The sequence below is a fragment of the Bos indicus x Bos taurus genome, chromosome 12, assembly GCF_003369695.1.
Source record: "Bos indicus x Bos taurus breed Angus x Brahman F1 hybrid chromosome 12, Bos_hybrid_MaternalHap_v2.0, whole genome shotgun sequence".
Classification (NCBI taxonomy): domain Eukaryota; kingdom Metazoa; phylum Chordata; class Mammalia; order Artiodactyla; family Bovidae; genus Bos; species Bos indicus x Bos taurus.
In genome coordinates, this window is record NC_040087.1 from 77,152,358 (window position 1) to 77,171,858 (window position 19,501).

At 46.9% G+C, this 19,501-nt stretch overlaps 1 protein-coding gene across 1 annotated transcript in view; it reads right to left on the reverse strand.

Annotated features, from left to right (window-relative positions):
* Positions 1-9,563: 9,563 nt before the first annotated feature.
* The window catches only part of NALCN (sodium leak channel, non-selective), a 302,068-nt gene continuing 292,130 nt past the window's right edge, over positions 9,564-19,501 (reverse strand). Inside the window, exons 41-44 of the mRNA XM_027557923.1 lie at positions 18,777-18,927; positions 14,532-14,681; positions 12,760-12,877; positions 9,564-11,075 (exon numbers count right to left, since the gene is read on the reverse strand). Of these exons, the coding sequence (XP_027413724.1) occupies positions 10,882-11,075; positions 12,760-12,877; positions 14,532-14,681; positions 18,777-18,927 (613 nt within the window). The 3' untranslated portion in view covers positions 9,564-10,881. The remainder of the gene's footprint in view (positions 11,076-12,759; positions 12,878-14,531; positions 14,682-18,776; positions 18,928-19,501) is intronic.

Genomic DNA, 19,501 nt, shown 5'->3' on the forward strand with positions numbered 1-19,501 from the left:
TTTACATCATCCCAATTTCCTAATTGCTTGTTTAAATCATCCTTGTTATCTATTTGGGAAATCAATCTGCTGGGATGCTGGATGCAAATATTTGAACGCTGCAGCAGGCGTGTGCAGAAACATGGGCCCACCTGTTACGTTAATTGGAAGACGAATTCTGCCCAAATGCAGAGAAATACTCTATTCAAGTCTTAAAAATTACTGTCCATAAAGCAGATAGTCAATGAATTTTAAAATGTAATCTAGAGAACAACAAGTTTGTGAAGTGAAACTTTTTATGGAAATTGCCAGTCAATCAAGTAATTATTTTTGAGAAATGACAGGCTTTTGGCAAACAGGGTGGGTTTGTCTCAACTTCGTGATTTGGAATTAGTCCCTCCTCAGAGAAAGCTTAAGAAGAGATCATAGAAACAGCCTCCTACCAGTGACTATCCTTCCGTTTATTTCCTTGTTTCTAATGCAAAAAACCCCCAAACTCCCAACCAAAAACCTATGTGGCCTGAAAGAACGTCCCTCCAAGTAGAAAGCTTCAAGATTCTTTTAGAAACCAGAATGATGGCTTCTGGTTAGGGTTTTTCTGGTCTGGCCAAGTAGATTGCTGACATATGGGATGGTTTTCACCTGATTCCTCAAATAATTTAATCATTTTGCCCCCTTTCCTCTTGGGGCAAAAGTTCTAATTACTGAGAAATTATCCTTATACTGACAATCACTGTATGTTTAAAGAATAACCAGGACTTTCCCTGGCGGTCCAGTGTTTAAGACTCTGTGCTTCTACCGCAGGGGACATGGGTTCAATCCCTGGTTGGGGAAACTAAGATTCCATGTGCCACACAGTAAAGCTGAAAAATTAAAATAAAGTAAAAAGAATGGCCAATTGTTTATTCAGATGGAAATAGGCTAAAAATTCAATAATATCTTGGGCCTGTTTCCTTGTCATTATTTATAGATGCAAGGAAATCTGTTACAATCTGGGATGCAGTCTAAGGTTTAAACGACAGATTATAAAAAGAATTAGGCCTTGGTCAGGTCAATTCTACTAAAAGCCTTTAGGTCTTGGAGGATCAGTGAAGGCAAGAGAAAGGTTAACCCCAAGGGCTCCTGTTTGGTGAGCAAATACATCAAAGAGAAATTACATTTTTCCTTTGGCCAACTTTTGACATTGCTTTTGACATTATACAGATAATTTGAAGAGATGTGGAATGATAAACACACACAGGTTATAAACAAGGAGCTCTTTCATTGCTTCTGTTTAGTAGGGGGTTTAACCCTTAGTTTTTCATGAGATGGGGTTATTTTAATAGCAAATGTTGGTAGCAGCAATCAACATGCAATCTGTCATTTTCAATGCGGTCTTTCCTAAGAGAATATTTCTAGCATATTTGACAGAAAGCATTATCTGTGTATCATTTCCTCAGTCCACTGTGGTCTCATAAGCAGAAAAACAAGGAGAAAGTAAAGAAGGGCTGGAGAAGTTAAGTCCATTATTGTGAACTCTTCATGTTGGTTTGAGAGGATCTGGTCTTCTCCAGTCATGTATTCGAGGGAGAAGCAGGTATAAAAAGAATGCTGATGTTGATGGAAAAGTGGAAGGTGGGCCATAGTGCTAAGTAACCCGCGAGACAAGTAGTGATGCTGATGTCCTTATCTCAAAGTGCTCGTATCCATGCCTAGCAATTAACACACGCTAAGCTAGTGAAGACATGGTCCACTCCGTCAGTAACAAGATTAAGCTGGATTATTATTCTAAATTTAATATTCTAGACTTGATCACTGAGGGAAGGTATTTTGTGTCTCCATCACAGTCATTTAAACAAATGCATAGGGACTTCCCTGGCGGTCCAGTGGTTAAGAATCTGCCTGCCAATGCAGGGGACATAGGTTCCACCCTTGATGTAGGAATTAAGATCCCACTTGAGGTGGAGCAGCTAAGCCCATGTGCTGTAACTACTGAGCCCTCAGGCCATGACTAGAGAGCCCATGCACCCCAAGGAAAGATCCTGCACGAGGCAACTGAGACCCATCGCAGCCAAATGAATAAATACTTAAAGATCCCAAGTGCATAAAATGGATCTTCTCTCTAGAATATTTCTAATGAAACTGCTTCTGAGGCTTACAAATTGGGGCTCAGGAATCTGTTGGAAAAGAGTTTGGGGTATTCATTCATGAAATCGAATGCAAAACCTGTCATATTTATTTGGGCTTTCTTCATAGCAGGGAGAAGTATTAATAAACCAACATAGCACTCGTTCTGAATCTAAACTTGATATTCCATGTGGAGGAAAATTCAAGTGAGCTCTACTCTCATAAATCGAAAAAAAAAAACAAAAACAAAACAACCCAACCCAGAAACAAACAAAAAACAGGCCCATATAGCAGCAGCGGGCTGTGAGCCCTGGCCAGTCAATACAAGAACCAGCTGGTGCCCTCGCTCAGACTTTGCCTTTCTAACCAGAGGTTGTTAGGTTTCACCCTCTATCGAGTCAATTGCTTGAGGGGGAAAATGTTCAAATTGCCTTGCATATCACTCATTTCCCTTTCCTATAGATTCTTCCCCTCCCTCCCCTCTCTTCCGAGGACATCGATTTTTCTTCCTTGGGTTTTAGAGAAAGCTTTGCTCCCCAGGGATCTCCATCTGGCCTGCTGACCGCAGCGTTATTCACACTTTCCAGACAGCCGTGTGTGACACCTGCTGCTGGAGCTCAGCCTGGCTCCTGCCTCTGGAGGACGACGGTCCGAACTTCTGATGGGAGAGAACGGAAACCTTCAGAGGATAGAGATTTAAGGTCTCTGATCTCAGAGAATGGCTCACAGTGCTTGCTTCATCTATCACTGCACGTCAGATGGCGCCTTCTGTGAGATGGCTTACAGGCTGGGAATGGGCTGGGGGAACCTGTGCGTCTTGAGGTTTCTTGCGGGGCTCAGGGCATGCCCCCCAACCTGCCACGCCACCCACACAGCCAGCTCGTACTTCTGGCCCTGATGAAAGGAGATTTTGTGAAGAAGGGAGGTTTGATGTCAGTGAGGGTGATCTCTGAAACCTATTGTGAACAGAGCTGACGGACCTTTACCAGAGCTGGTAAGAGCCCACACTGCTCATGTGTGCTCCTTGCTCTCGTTCAGTCGCTCAGTCGTGTCTGACTCTTTGCGACCCCATGGACCGCAGCATGCTAGGCTTCCCTGTCCATCACCAACTCCCAGAGCCTACTCAAACTCAGGCCCATCAAGTCGGTGATGCCATCCAAGCATTCTTGTCCTCTGTTGTCCCGTCTCCTCCTGCCCTCAACCTTTCCAGCATCAGGGTCTTTTCTAATGAAAAGGTCAGCATCAGGGTCTTTTCATGCGTGCTTACAGGCTCACAAACATCTCCCATGACTCTCACAGTCTTAGGCAGAGGCAGGTGAAGGAGGTATCAATTAAAAAAAAATTTTTTTTTTTTTACTGTGGTAGAAGTCACTTAATACAAAACATAACTATTTTTAATCATACTTTACTGTACAGTTCAGTGGCCCCAGGTTCTTTCACATGGTCGTGCAACTCTGAGGATCATCCATACAGGATACATATTAACATCAGGTGTCATTGGGATCTCATTTTACAGAAGAGAAAGGAGAGGGTGTGAGAGGTGGGGTAACTCGTGGGGAGCCTGCCCTGTGCTCTGGGGAAACAAGATGCCAGGACACCCCTCCCCAACCTCTCTCCGCCCCTACAGTACCCCCCCACCCCTTGCTCTGGAAAATTGCTTCCTGCTGAGAAACATCCTTCCCCATAACTTGGATAGGACAGACTTCCCTGGTGCCTCCGTGGTAAGGAATCCACCTGCCAAGGCAGGAGATGCAAGAGACAAGGGTTTGATCCCTGGGTCAGGAAGATCTCCTGGAGAAGGAAATGGCAACCCACTCCAGTATTCTTGCCTGGAGAATCCCATGGACAGAGGAGCCTGGTGGGCTACAGTCCATGGGGTCATGAAGAGTGGGACAGGACTTAGTGACTAAATAACAATCCAACGTGTTTTGTTTCCTGTGACCATGTCAGACCATCCAACTTGCCTCATAAGTGGTTAGCTATTTGACTGTTTAAGACAAATTATCTGCTATCTTGACTAAGTCAAACTTTCCTCTGACCTCCTTACCCTAGACCCTTGAACTTGGACTTACCCTAAGCCTGAGCCAAAGGGGAATGTGGAAAATGCTCCTTAAAGCTGACCTCAGGGGAAAGACTCCTCCTGCTCAAATATCGAATCCTGTTATCCACTCCTCACCTCTCTTCTCCACTCCCCTCTCAGTCCCACCTCCAGCCATACCTCGTGCTAGCATTGCTTACTTCTCCCTGCTGCCTGACCTTGGAGAACTTAGTGAGAGCCTTCTTCCTACTCTGATGGTCTTTTCGAATACAGTCCCTCTTTGCCTAAGTCAGGATTTGGGTTTTATCTGATGGGTCACAGGCTAAGATGAAAGGTGGCCTCCTGTCATCCAGCCTCGGTCACCCACGTGGTGTGACTGTCACACTGGCCAGGGGTGCGCGTTGAATGGTGGCCCTGAATCCAGACCCCACTTATTCCAGGCTTGGGTCCCCCCTGGGTCACTCTCTGTACTCCTGCAACCCTGCGCCCTGCTGGAGTCTCTGGAATAAAGCTCTTTTACAAGAATGGAAGCACCATCTCAAACATCTGGGTGGGGCCCAGGGCAGGTTTATGCTACTTTGTCCCACTGGTGTTTAACCTTAACCTGAGAACAAGCTGTCTGTGTTCTACCAAAGAGTGAGTTAAAGGGAGGAATGGAACAGGGATGAAGGATGGAAAAATGAGAACTCTTAACAGGGGTTGATGTTCTGGGATAAATGCCAGAGATATGAGACATTCTTATTTGCTTGCTTAGTCGCTCAGTTGTGTCTGACTCTTTTGTGACCCCGTGTACTGTAGCCCACCAGGCTCTTCTGTTCATGGAATTTTCCAGGCAAGAATATGGCATGGGTTGCCATTTCCTACTCCAGGGGATCTTCCTGACCCAGGGATCGAACCCTCGTCTCTTGGATCTCCTGCATTGCAGGCAGGTTCTTTTCCACTAACACCACCTGGGAAGCCTCATTCCTATTTGTAGGTGGGTTACAAAATTTCCAAAGCAATTCCATTTTTTGGAATGGAAGAACCACACATGTGCCAATAGGCTCTTTAGAGATGCTAGAGCTACAAAGATGGACAGGTCAACCAGCCTTGCCCGTCTGGTCTCATGGAAGATTCAGATTCATTATCAACACTGGAGAAGCAGGTTCCAGGTTACCTGCACAGCGGTCCATGGTAACTTTAGTGCTTGGGTAGTGGTTTCAGTAATGGTGTAATTTGTTGGCCCACGTCATACATTTTTCTTTTCTGCAATACCAAGAATAGAGGAAAAGGCCTTTATGTAGAAATTCTGAGCTTCATTTTATGTTGCTTTGTCCTGATGATTATCTATGAACTCTGCAGCCAATATTTCTATAGCTTGTTGGTCACCACACACAGTATATTCCCAAGCTTACCCTGGAGAAACCTTCTCAGTGAGCCACCTGCAACATTACCGGCTTTTGTGGCTGGATTCCTTAAAATCCAATATGTTCTGAAGGATGTGATCAATAAGCAGATGGCTCAAACCTGTACCCGGGCCAAGAAACGAGGCATCTAATTAGCAGTTCGCCCAGGGTGCGAGGCAACTGCGGAGAGGCGTGGGGACCCTGCCTGGGCTGGGAGGCTCCTGGCTGGGACACTCAAGGCTGGCAATGTGACATGTCGGCACGAGGTGGCTGTTGGAAGTGAGAACACAGCCAGGACCTTCCGGCTGTGCTCATTAGGGCTTCACAGAATTCCCAATTATCTCTTGACCTGGTCCAGAGCAATGGCCCCTTTTCACTGCCCTGCAAAAAGAGCCAGTGGATTGGAGAGGACACCTGATTTGAAGTTCTCCACTGGGGCTTCCCTGGTGGCTCAGACGGTAAGGAATCTGCCTGCAGTGTGGAAGAATCAGGTTTGATCCCTGGGTCGGAAAGATTCCATGGAGAAGGAAATGGCAACCCACTCCAGTATTCTTGCCTGGAGAATCCCAGGGACAGAGGAGCCTGACACTGGGCTGCAGTCCATGGGGTTGCAAAGAGTCCGACACAGCTGATGGACAGACACTTTCACTTTCATGAGTTTGGCTCTTCAGTTGAGTTGGTAGAACACAGAGATGCAGTGTTCACTGGGATGAGAGTGTGGAGGAGCAAAGGTAGGCTCTGGAGCAGGATGGTTTGGAGCCCTGCACGGGGCTCAGGAAGAGATAACCTGTGAGAAGAGCCCGATGAAGTCCTGGGGATGTTTCAGGGAGTCTGTGGGTCCCACCTGAGGCATCAGGAGAGCCCAGTCTCCTTCCTGACCCTTGACTCTTGGCCCAGACAGGAGCAGAAGGAGGTCTTTCTCCCCTCCGTGCCTGGCGGGGGTTGGGGGATGGGGTGGCAGGCTGCTGCGGAGCGTGCCCGGAACCAGAGAAGAGAGCTGAGTTCTCTGTGGTACCACCCCTGGGGTCGCCAGCCGACTGCTGCTTAGCTCTGTTGTTGTGCTTTCTGTGTTCCCCAGGGTAGGGGCCCTCCTTGCTGTTCCCAGAATGAAACGCAGACGCTGATAAAGAAGACGCTGCCTGGAGTCTGATACACCTCAAGACAGCTGTCCTGATGCTTCTGGGACCCATGAAGACCCAGGAGGTCCAGCCTGTGCCTGCGGCGAGTGACTTGTTTCTCAAGTCTTTTGAAGTAGCCTTGTGAATCAGGATGAGCGCCTTGACAACAAGCAAACACGCTAATTCAGGCGATGGTGGCGAGATGCCCTCATACAGCTTTTGGAGACTGTGCTCACGAAAGATGAATGACAACTCTTCCTGGTATTTCTGGCAGCTGTTTTTTTACCAAACTGTGTCCCAAGAATTCTGTGGAATATACTTTGCTTCCTGTGCAGATAACCAAAAATATCATTAAAAAAATCATTTCCACCTCATTAGTGGGACCTTCATTTTATTGGCAAAGTTTTTCAGAAAGCTTTTAAAATGTGTTTAAACCATTTAAATCTGTCAGTCTAGTCCTGAATCTGTCATTCTCTAATGACATCTCCAATTGAGTTATTTTGATAGTTATATACGGTATTGCTTAGACGGTTAATAGCCACATGTAAAGCCATAACACAAATAAATAATCAATGCTTCTTTAAAAAAAAAAACCCTCTAACGTTCAAATGGGACTTGAATATTTACTCAGCATAGTACAGGAAGATTTTAAATTTTGAATGAGTAACACACAGTATTGGGGAAAAGAACAGACTATTCAATTTAAACCAGATATACTGGTCAAATGCAGAAAGCAAGCAGACGTGGAAGCATAATTTAAGTGTGGCTTTGGAACTGTTTTGCTATTTCAATTTGGCTCCTAGGTTTTGGGATAAGATGGCGCGCGGCATATGAAAAATGAGAAAAATGTTTCATTTTGATAAAATGCATGTAACAAAACTTACCTTTTTAATCAAGTGTACAGTTTAGTAGTGTTACGAGCATTCACATTGTTGCGCAACCAATCTCACATTATTATGCAAAACTGAAACTATATCCACTGAATGGCAAGTGCCCTTCCCCCAGCCCCTGGCAGCCATCGTTCTACTGTTACTATGAATTTTACTACTCTTGATACCTCTTATAAATGGAATCAGTATTTGTCTTTACGTGGCAGGCTTATTTCACTTAGTATAATGTCCTCAAGGTTCATCCGTGCAGAATTTCCTTACTTTTTAAGTAAGCTCTCTCTTGTCTTCTTATAAGGACACCAGTCATACTGGATTAAGGGCTCACCCTACTCTGGAATGACCTCACCATAACTTAACTCCTTGCATCTGTAAAGACCCTGTTGCCAAAAGGTCACATCCGCAGGGACCAGGAGCTAGAATTCCAACACATCTTTTTTTTGGGGGGGGGGAGGCGGTGGGCAGAGGGGTGACACAATTCAGTCCATAACAAGGGAGAGATGGGGACACGTGAGTGAGGTTCTCACCTTCACCTGAATTTCAACTAGGGCTGCCTTACTTTGCCAGCTTAATACTTGGGGATCCTTCGAAGGACTTGGAGGAAGGGTGCCATTGGTGGCAGCGTACTGAAAAGCCCCTGAGTGTGGTATGTGCCACTTCCTACAGAGAGACAAACATATCTTTCAGCTGGCCTAGAAACGGCTTTATTCTTAAGGCTTTAGAGTCCAGTTTCTCTTCTGCATACCCAATCCTATTCGGCATGAGCTGGGCACAGACGGCCAGTCCCCACTGATGGCTGTTGTGGTTGACCCACCACTGAGGTTAGAGTGAATAGCCTCAGTCTGGCCATTCTCTCCATCCCGCTTCCGAGTCCCCTGAATCACCATATGTGCGATGCATGGGTGGTCTGGCCCCTGGGGGTCCCTGCGTCAAGCATTCTGTCCCTGACACTTTCTGATACCCCCAGAACCCACAGCGTCCCTTAATTAGAGGAAGTGGGTGGCATGATGGCAGGATTAGTGTCAGTGCCTGGCCTCCCTCAGGACCAGGGGACGCCGTGGTCCACGTTTTCCCATCTGCATAACTGGCCTGTTTATAAGTTGATGAAAAATCTCAAAGCAGGGTGGGGCATGTTATCTTCTGGCTTACTGTCCACACTGCTGGCTTCAGGAAGAGGCTGGCTCTGAGTTCCATGGGGGGTCATGTAGCTGTTTCCCTTCACTGCAAATGGAGGGTGCTATAGCTTTAAGTGTATTGCTATTCTGCCCTCACTGCAGAATGAACAACAATGATGTTCTGCTGAGCATCAGATACAAACATTGTAGGAAAGGCTCAGCCATTTTGGACGAAGAGGCTGTATCACTCAAGCGTAATGAGCCAACAGGAGAAACACGTTGTTTGCATGCGGCGCTATCACAGACCCGTGCCCTGGCCGCCTGAGTTCCTTTTCTGCTCTGTTGTGAATTTGGAAGGTACAGGGTGTTCGTTCAGCCTTACAAGCACTAATGTGAAAGGAACATTCTGGCTTAGGGATTCAGCTGAAATGAATACCAGGGACAGTGCTTTTGCCAACTAATTATCGACAGAATATTCGGAATTTGCAAAATGCCAGCTCCTTGGCGGCCCCACCTCAAAGCCCCGAGCCAAGCCCTGAGCCTACCCTCCCCGCAAGCCCACACACAAGAAAAGGGTTTAGAGATGATCATCAACTCGGAGCAAATTCTTTTACAAATCCAATATTTATTTTCTTATGTACAAAAAGGAAACTCCAAGTGAACATAAAAACGAAATAAAATCCTTTTGGCTGCACTGACTTTAATTGTCCATTATCTTGTCACAATTAATCATAGAAACGCTGTATGGACTGTCACCACCATGTCACATTTGTTACACAGAAGGAATGTGATATTTGGCAAGTTTAAGAATGTTACATAGAGAGAAACAGAAAGAGGTCACACAGAACCTGGGGACTGGGGTGGTGGTCAAAGGATTCTGAGATCATCACTCTACTGAAGTCATCTAAACAGCAAATCTCCAATCCCAAATAGTGTAGTCACAGGCCCCGGCGCACCTCCACTTGGCTGACACGACGTAAGAGAACCAAGGTTCCGTCCAGAGGACGTGGAGCGCTGATGTGTGACACAAATACAGCTCAGCTGTCAGACACCTAAACTGTGAGCTGAGAGCGAGCTTTCAGACAGTACCATTATTTCTACAGGAGAATCTGGTAGCAAGGGCATCATTAAAAAAAAATTTTTTTTTTCACTTGGCTCCATTGGGTCTTAGTTGCAATGCACAAGCATGTGGGATCTTAGATTCCCAGGGATCAAACCCACGTCCCCTGCATTGCAAGCCGGATTCTTAACCATCGGACCACCAAGGAAGTTTCAGCAAGGCCATCATTTTGAATTGAACACGGCAATGGTGTGTTGCGGCCAACTTATAATGTCTTTGCTGATTTATGGCCAAAGGGACCAACCTTGGGTAACAGATGAAGCCAAGGATAACATCACACATGTGAAGATTTTTAAATTAAGCGGAATCATGTAGTTTTACTTTTTTTTTTTTTGTGGCTAAACTGTGATTAAAGGGCTTTTAAAGAAACTCAACATCCTCATGTAACCATGCTCCCCCTGAGTGATCTATGTACAGCTTTGTTTTAAATCAGTCAGCTCTTCAGGCCAATTCTTTGCTTGATACCTGTACACAGAGTTCTCTTGGGAGCAGGCCACAGTTCCACTGAGTGACCAGGGACAGACACTGACTTGTTCTGATCTCTAAATAGCTTGTGCAGATTTTAAAAAATAACATGAGAAAAAGAACAGACTTTTTAAAATTCAGAATCTGTAGTTTGTAAAACTACTATCATTTTAGCATGAGCTCGGTGCTGACCTTTGCAGATCAATCATAAATAATAAATTCTCCCAGGAAAGTATTTCTAGAAGAAGTGGGAAAAACACAAACTAAAACCTATGCCTCCTGTACCATGAATATCAGCTGTTTTGGGCTAAGCACTCTTTGAGGGGGTGGTGATAATGCATAGGAGTATACATGAATATATACCTTAGTTTACATAGATAGTGTGGAATTTTGAATGATCTACATCTGGCATTAGTATAGTGTCTAATATAATGGATACTGTCATCGTGCTGATTCTCCTGAATTTGTGGCAATAACTCATCACAAATACAGCTTTGATGGACCCAATTTTATGCTTTCCCATGGCAGGATCCAGAAATTAGTTCTAAAAAATCTTGTTACAAGTTAGCCTTAAATTATACATGAATTACAGATCGCTCACTGGACAATGAAAGCACACATCAGAAGTCAGTTTTGGCCAGTGGACTTTCATCCACGCTGGCTTCCACCTAAATGTCCAGAAGGTCATCTCCGCTTTCATCACTCTCCACGGTCAGCTGCCGGGTCCACCACTTCTTAACCTCAGAGCCACAGGAAGCGGTGTCCGTCATGGGGTTCATTTTGCACACGACAGATTTCATTGTGGTCCGCCCTCCAAACCGTAAGTTGACCGAAGACACCGAGTGGCTTATTGGTTTTGGTGCTGTGGAATCAATAAAAGCCCCGTGAGGACCATGGTGTGGTTCCCCATTCCCCTGCCCCCAACCCCGGCCCCATCGCGAGCTATTCCTGAAACACCCTGATGGTCCCATCAGTCATGCCTTCCACGAGCAAGTCCCATCCACAGATGTCATGTATGAAACCTTTCCAAGCACTGGATTCTGCATATTCATAATGGGGGCTTCCCAGGCGGTGCTAGCGGTAGAGAACCTGTCTGCCATGCAGGAGACATAAGAGATGCGGGTTCCATCCTTGGGTGGGGAAGATCCCCTGGAGGAGGGCATGGCAACCCACTCCAGTATTCTTGCCTGGTGAATCCCAAGGACAGAGGAGCCTGGCAGGCTACAGTCCATGGCATCGCAAGGAGTCGGATGTGATTTAACAACTAAACAACAACAACAGGAGGAAAGACTCCCCTCTCTGCTGTTAAGAGGCATTGGACAAGTGTAAGAAGCCCCCACGTCCCTGTGGGCTCAATTATCCACAGAGAAAGCATTGAACTGGGAAGATCACTGCTCTCCCTCTCACTCTTCGTGCCCCGAATGGGATCATCCTGGTTTTCCATGCCGCTCTAGAAGAAAACTCCCTCACTGAATCAGTAAAACGTGGAAAATAATAGGGTTGTGAGGATCAAATGAAGGAGCAGATGGGAGGCAGTTAGGATAGCGATTGGCGTACAGTAAGTACTGAAACATATTCTACTGCACTAAATAAGTTTTGTTGCTCCTTTTTTGAGAACCCTATGTTTTTCTGAGTGACATGGACCCACCTACGCCCTCTTAGAGTAAACGAATGTTACCGAAGTTAGGGGATGTCTGGAATGTGCACTGGAAGCCTGTGGTGATAATCTCTTGATCTTTCTATGTTGTGGTTATAATAGCTTTGTTAATAGGGGCTGCTGAGACTTCCTTGGTGGTCCAGTGGTTAAGAATCTGCCTTCCAATGCAGGAGATGAGGGTTTGATCCCTGACCTGGGAGATAAGATCCCACAGGCCACAGGGCAACTAAGCCCATGTGCCACAACTAGAGAAGCTTACGCACTGCAAGGAAGACCCAGCTCAGCTTAATAAATAAATAAATAAATAAAATGATTTAAAAAAAAATAGGAGCTGCCTTCTCTATTAGCTGAAAACAAGGGCTAACATTGTTCTACTTAGAGAAGCCATTTTGAGGAAAATGTTTCTGATGAGGGAAGTACATTTTTCATCATTTCACTGTCTATATATTCTTTTTTGTTGTTTTTGGCCGCACTGCATGACTTTCTGGGATCTTACTTTCAAACTAGGGATCGAACCCAGGCCCCCTACAATGAAACTTGAAATCCTAGCCACTGGAACACCAGGGAAGTCGCTATAAATAACTTTAGATGCGGACCTGAATTTTGAAATTCAAGACCCCAAACACACCATCAGCACTGATACCCTTCAGACCCTGATGCTGGGAAAGACTGAGGGCATGAGGAAAAGGGGACGACACAGGATGAGATGGTTGGATGGATCACTGACTCAATGGACATGAGTTTGAACAAACTCCAGGAGACGGTGAAGGATAGGGAAGCCTGGCATGCTGCAGTCCATTGGGGTCGCAAAGAGTCAGACACGACTGAGTGACTGAACGATAACCTTTCGGATGAGCCAACTGCTGGAGAAAGGACTTACTATACGTACCAGAGGGCAGGCGCCACTGCCCGAACTTCCTCTGGGGCTTCCCGGCCTCGGCCGCGTCCTGGCGACCCCCTCCCCGGTCCGAGAGGGTGGGGCTCAGGAGTTGCTGCTGGCTGCTCGACTGTAGGGATGGGGGTTGGGGGAGAGTCAGGCGGTTATCGCTCACCACGTGGTCTCCTCCACCCTCCTCTGTGCGCTGGCTTGGCCCCTCATTTCAGTTTAAGAAACGAAGAAAGCCCCACAGGAAAGTCAAGTGGGAAAAAACAGTATGGACCCATCGTGTCCACCAGGAGGACTGGAAGGGTGAACAACGGGCAAAAGAGTCAAGGAAAATTTGACAAAGTCACCGCTGCACATGGTGAGGGTGAAAAGCTGACTTTACAGGTGGCCCCTTTTCTTGGGCATCCTTCCTGGATTCCTCCACATTCACAGCCCCATGCCCCTCACTCCTGGGGGCACTGCCATGCACCAGGACAGCAGGGAAGGGCTTCCAGGAAGAATTGGGAGCAGCAGGGATGGCCTGCTTTGGGGGCAGCCCATGCTTGCCAACCTGGGGGTCAGCGCCTAGAGTTTCCATGAATCCTCAGCAGACGAAGCTCTGGGATGAGCCCCAGAGGAGAACGAGACTTCCATCAACTAAGACTGAGGTCAAGGAGAAGTGCTCGGATCTCCTCCACGCATCTCACCCAGTCTCTGCTTTACCAGCATCTTTTCCTTCCCTATCAGTACTGGGGTCCTCACCTCTCCTCCGCGTTCCCTCTTGAGTTTTTTAACCCCAAACCAGAGTGCTTGGCCAGCATCACCTCCCTGCTTTGCCAGCCCCACACTGCTGGCCACTCTCGAGGCAGACAGGTGGCAGGGCCACTGTAGATGCCCCACGTTGTCCCCTGTGTTGACCGTCCTAGGCCAAGTCTCAGTGACCCATGATGCCTACTGGCTGGGGGTCGGGGGGAGCCAAGGACATGTGAATCTACCCAAAACAGGGCTGTGGCGCAAGAGGCCCCTCGGCAGATCCTGCTCAGCCATGGAGCCCCAGGATTCAGTGTCTGTCGCCGGCCCTGACTGTGTCACTACACATCAGGACGCTGGACCAGCTCCACTTGTTTCACATTGAAAGCCTCACAAGGCCCGGGCCTCCTGCCAGCTGCTTCTCACTCACATGCTCTCCAGGAGGCTGGTGACGCTGAGCTGTTTTATGGATGTGCAGATGGAGGCTGGAAATGAAGCTAGGCTGAGCCCCAGTACACAGAAGGTCCTTAAGCTAAGCCTCCCCGATTTCCATATGCTCTTCTGATGCCCAACAAAAGGAGGACTAATCCTCGATGAGTCTGTTTAAGGAGGCTGAAGGCCAACTGCAAACCTTTTGCTCACTTGACTGCAAGTTTCTAGGACTTGGTGAGGAGGAGAAAAATTTGAGGGCAGAACTAGGCAAACCATATTCTCCTAAGTCACGGGCCATGGCTGGACTCAAACCCTTACAGACATGATATTAACTTTTTAGACAAATATCAACAGGATTATTAAATTTAGAGCGTTCCTGTTGTTTTTTATTTTTTGGTATCCATACAAATCAGAATCTTTTGAAATAAGTGCCACAGATTCAGGGGTGACAGGACATAAACATAAACTGGATCAACATGTTTCAGTTGCTGTTGCTGTTTTTTATCAACTTAACTTCCTGTTAGAAATAGCATCACTTGTGTGAGACGACTACGTGAACGGCACCAGCTCCTGTTTCGTGAACTCCGTGGGTGACAGACACCCCCTGCCCATACCTCGGGTTGCACACTGTTGTCCTGACTGTTGGTCTTCAGGTCTTCGCTGGGCTGCGTGGTCTCGATGCTGGGCGGGTTGAGGATCCGCTTCAACTCCTGCTGTTGGCTCTGCTTCAGGCTGATGATGATGCTACAGGACTGCTGCTGTTTCTATGGAGACAGGATCCTTCTTTCAGGAATGGGAAAGTCAGCCCAATATCCCCTGCCCCCACCATTCAAGTCTTCCTCTCTCCTCTCTCCAAAGGACCTGCCTGCAGGGTGACCACTTGAAAGAAAAATAGAAAGAAAGAAGGAAAGAAAGAAAGGGAAGTCGCTCAGTCATGTCCAACTCTTTGTGACCCCATGGGCTGTAGCCTACCTACCAGGCTCCTCTGTCCATGGCATTTTCCAGGCAAGAGTACTGCAGTGGGTTGCCATTTCCTTTCCAGGGGATCTTCTGGACCCCCAGATCGAACCCGGGTCTCCCACATTGCAGGCAGACGCTTTACCATCTGAGCCACCAGGGAAGCCTGGTGACCACTTAAGAGCTTCCAAATAAGGGGTTTTCCCTGATGGGTATCAGACAGCTTTAGAGGAGGGCTTGGAGTGTTCATTTGCATAACAATCCTTATGTTCACTGATACTACCATGTAAGTTTTATTTTAAACAGAATTGTTTTTCCTTCTCTTTAAACAAGTTTTAATTGAAATATAGTCAATTTATAATACCATCTAAGTTTCAGGTGTACAGCCCAGCCATATCCCTGGTGGCTCAGATGGTAAAGAATCTGCCTGCAATGCGGGAGAGGTGGGTTTGATTCCTGGGTCAGGAAGATCCCCTAGAGGAGAAAACGGCAACCCACTCCAGTATTCTTGCCTGGGAAATCCCAAGGACAGAGGAGCCTGGATGGCTACAGTCCATGGGGTCACAAAGAGTAGGACACACTAAAGCGACTTAGCACGTAGCAGCATACACACACACACACACACACTCTCTTTTTCAGGTATTTGCCCCTTATACGTTATTACACAATATTGAATACAGTTCCCTATCAGATCAGATCAGATCAGATCAGTCACCCAGCCGTGTCCGACTTTTTGCGACCCCATGAATCGCAGCATGCCAGGCCTCCCTGTCCATCACCAACTCCCGGAGTTCACTGAGACTCATGTCCATCGAGTCAGTGATGCCATCCAGCCATCTCATCCTCTGTCGTCCCCTTCTCCTCCTGCCCCCAATCCCTCCCAGCATCAGAGTCTTTTCCAATGAGTCAACTCTTCGAAGGAGGTGGCCAAAGTACTGGAGTTTCACCTTTAGCATCATTCCTTCCAAAGAAATCCCAGGGCTGATCTCCTTCAGAATGGACTGGTTGGATCTCCTTGCAGTCCAAGGGGCTCTCAAGAGTCTTCTCCAACACCACAGTTCAAAAGCATCAATTCTTCGGCACTCAGCCTTCTTCACAGTCCAACTCTCACATCCATACATGACCACAGGAAAAACCATAGCCTTGACTAGACGAACCTTTGTTGGCAAAGTAATGTCTCTGCTTTTGAATATGCTATCTAGGTTGGTCATAACTTTCCTTCCAAAGAGTAAGCGTCTTTTAATTTCATGGCTGCAATCACCATCTGCAGTGATTTTGGAGCCCAGAAAAATAAAGTCTGACACTGTTTCCCCATCTATTTGCCATGAAGTGATGGGACCAGATGCCATGATCTTTGTTTTCTGAATGTTGAGCTTTAAGCCAACTTTTTCACTCTCCACTTTCACTTTCATCAAGAGGCTTTTGAGTTCCTCTTCACTTTCTGCCATAAGGGTGGTGTCATCTGCATATCTGAGGTTATTGTTATTTTTCCCAGCAATCTTGATTCCAGCTTGTGTTTCTTCCAGTCCAGCGTTTCTCATGATGTACTCTGCATATAAGTTAAATAAACAGGGTGACAATATACAGCCCTGACGAACTCCTTTTCCTATTTGGAATCAGTCTGTTGTTCCATGTCCAGTTCTAACTGTTGCTTCCTGACCTGCATACAAATTTCTCAAGAGGCAGATCAGGTGGTCTGGTATTCCCATCTCTTTCAGAATTTTCCACAGTTTATTGTGATCCACACAGTCAAAGGCTTTGGCATAGTCAATAAAGCAGAAATAGATGTTTTTCTGGAACTCTCTTGCTTTTTCCATGATCCATCGGATGTTGGCAATTTGATCTCTGGTTCCTCTGCCTTTTCTAAAACCAGCTTGAACATCAGGAAATTCACGGTTCACATATTGCTGAAGCCTGGCTTGGAGAATTTTGAGCATTACTTTACTAGTATGTGAGATGAGTGCAATTGTGCGGTAGTTTGAGCATTCTTTGGCATTGCCTTTCTTTGGGATTGGAATGAAAACTGACCTTTTCCAGTCCTGTGGCCGCTGCTGAGTTTTCCAAATTTGCTGGCATATTGAGTGCAGCACCATCACAGCATCATCTTTCAGGATTTGGAATAGTTCAACTGGAATTCCATCACCTCCACTAGCTTTGTTCGTAGTGATGCTTTCTAAGGCCCACTTGACTTCACATTCCAGGATGTCTGGCTCTAGGTCAGTGATCACACCATCATGATTATCTGGGTTGTGAAGATCTTTTTTGTACAGTTCTGTGTACTCTTGCCATCTCTTCTTAATATCTTCTGCTTCTGTTAGGTCCATACCATTTCTGTCCTTTATCAAGCCCATCTTTGTATAAGAGGATTTTTAGATCATTAACATGAGTTTCTATTTTTTTCCCCTTCTTTTCTTATTCTATGCTCACTAAGCCAACGTAGCTTGCTCCTTTCCTCTAAGTTGTAAGAAGCAGGACACCTGGGTGGTTGAGAGAAACCCTTGCTGTGTTCTAGTTGCTCTGGTTGCAGCGGGCCAACCTGTCCTGGCACACATTGAGGCCAGGACGGTCTGGGAGACAGTCAGCAATGCCTGTGCCCTAACAGGGTCTGCGGGGGGCAGACGTAATCCCTGACTTAGCAGGGCTGATGGGGTGTGGGGTGGGGAACACTGAGCGGACTTAGAAGTGTGGGGGGGGGGCGTCTGTCACAGCTGCCTTGCTATACGAGGCTGGACCGGTCCATTTCTCTGGGGACCTTTTCTCCTCCAACAGATACACTTTGCAGTTGATGTTCTTAGAAATAAGATAGAATTTTGTTCTGTATAAATGTTTACTGGTTCATTTGATTTTTTCCACCCCCTGTGTGTGAAAGTGAAAGTGAAGTCACTCAGTCATGTCTGACTCTTTGCGACCCCATGGACTGGTAGCCTGCCAGGCTCCTCCATCCATGGGATTTTCCAGGCAAAAGTACTGGAGTGGGTTGCCATTTCCAAGCATAGGTCAAAAGACCAAATAGAAGAGCTGACTGCAAACACACTCAACACAGTATACATTCATTAATTTATGAATTAGAGAATCTTAAAGCTTATAGTTCAGGAAGCAGATCATAACTTTTGGGGAGAGGTGGTCTTTAACTAAAGATCAAACAACACTGTCAACAATACATTGGGCTTTTTAGGGGCAATTTAAAAGTAGCTTTGTCAATTCAATTGCCGTTCAGACACGTAGAGATTGTCGGCATTGTGAACACCTGCGTTTCATAAAAGGCGATCGTAAATATTTTAATATCCATAAACTGCTTTTTAAATATTCATCCTGTGTTATAAAGATGTGATTCAATGGAAACTTCTTACGGACTCTGCTCAAGAGGGGATGGCTGACTCTGGGCCAGAACTAGGGTTTCAATCACTATGAATGGATCCGGGTGACCTGGTTGAAGGTCCATAAGGTGATCACAGAAGGATCTAATCCAGGTACTGTGGGAGCCCTTTCCTTTGGACACTCTGCCTCCCTCCTCCCTTCCTCCTCCCCATCCTCTTTCCAAAGTTCTTTCCTTTGAATCCTCCCCCTCCTCCCCTGGTCCCTCCTCCCCTGGCCCCTCCTCCCCTTCTTCCTTCTCCTACCCCAACTCCTCCTCCCCTTCTTTCTGCTCCTCTTCCTCCCCCTCCCCTCTCCCCTCCTCCTCCCTTCCCCCCTCCCCTCCCCCTCCTCTTTCCAAAGTTCTTTCCTTTGAATCCTCCCTCTCCTCTCCTCCCCCTCCTCCTCCCCTCCCCCTCTTTCTCTCCCAACCCCTCCTCCCCTCTGTGCCCCCTCCTCCCCTTCTTTCGCCTCCTCTTCCTCCCCCCTCCTGGCTGCCTCCTCCTCCAAGAGGAGGAGGTGAAGGCCCACAGGTCTGGCTCACTCACGGCTCGGATGCGCTTCAGGCACTTCTTCAGCCACATGCGGATGGTCTGCTTGGCCACCTCCTCCTCGATGGTGTACTCCAACTGCTCCCTGGCCAGCAGCTCTTCCAGCTGCAAACTCTTGCGGATGTCCACAGACCGGTAGGAGAGCATGCTGGGTGGGGGGGCATAGTGGTGAGCTCTGATGACCCTGGGGGCCAGGCTTGTGGCCATCACAGAAGCCAGAGAGGACACAACTCCATCCAGCCCGTTTAAGTTTCAGACACCACCCCTGACCATCTGATTGTGTCACCTCCCTGTCTCCACCGTCATCTATCAGCCAGGGAGAGTCATGGACCTCCCTTTCCATAGGATGAAGTGTGCTGCTATCTGCAAGGTGCTTACCACACCATCAGCATTCATTAAACGAAAGATCCAGGCTAGGCTATGACCTTCATTATCAGCTGCTTAAGAGTCTGGAACTTCCCCTGTAGAAGGAAGACTGTTTTTGCTATACTTTCTTCACATTCAGGTCAATTTGGTGATGGTCCTTGTGCTTAAAGTAGATGCTTGCTGGTTATCCATTTTAAATAAAGCATTATGTACTTGTCCATTCCAAACTCTCTAATGGTATGCAGCAGCCTGGATGGGAGGGGAGTCTGGGGGAGAAGGGATACACATGGATATGCCCGAGTCCCTTTGCTGTTCACCTGAAACTATCACACCATTGTTAACTGGCTACACTTCAA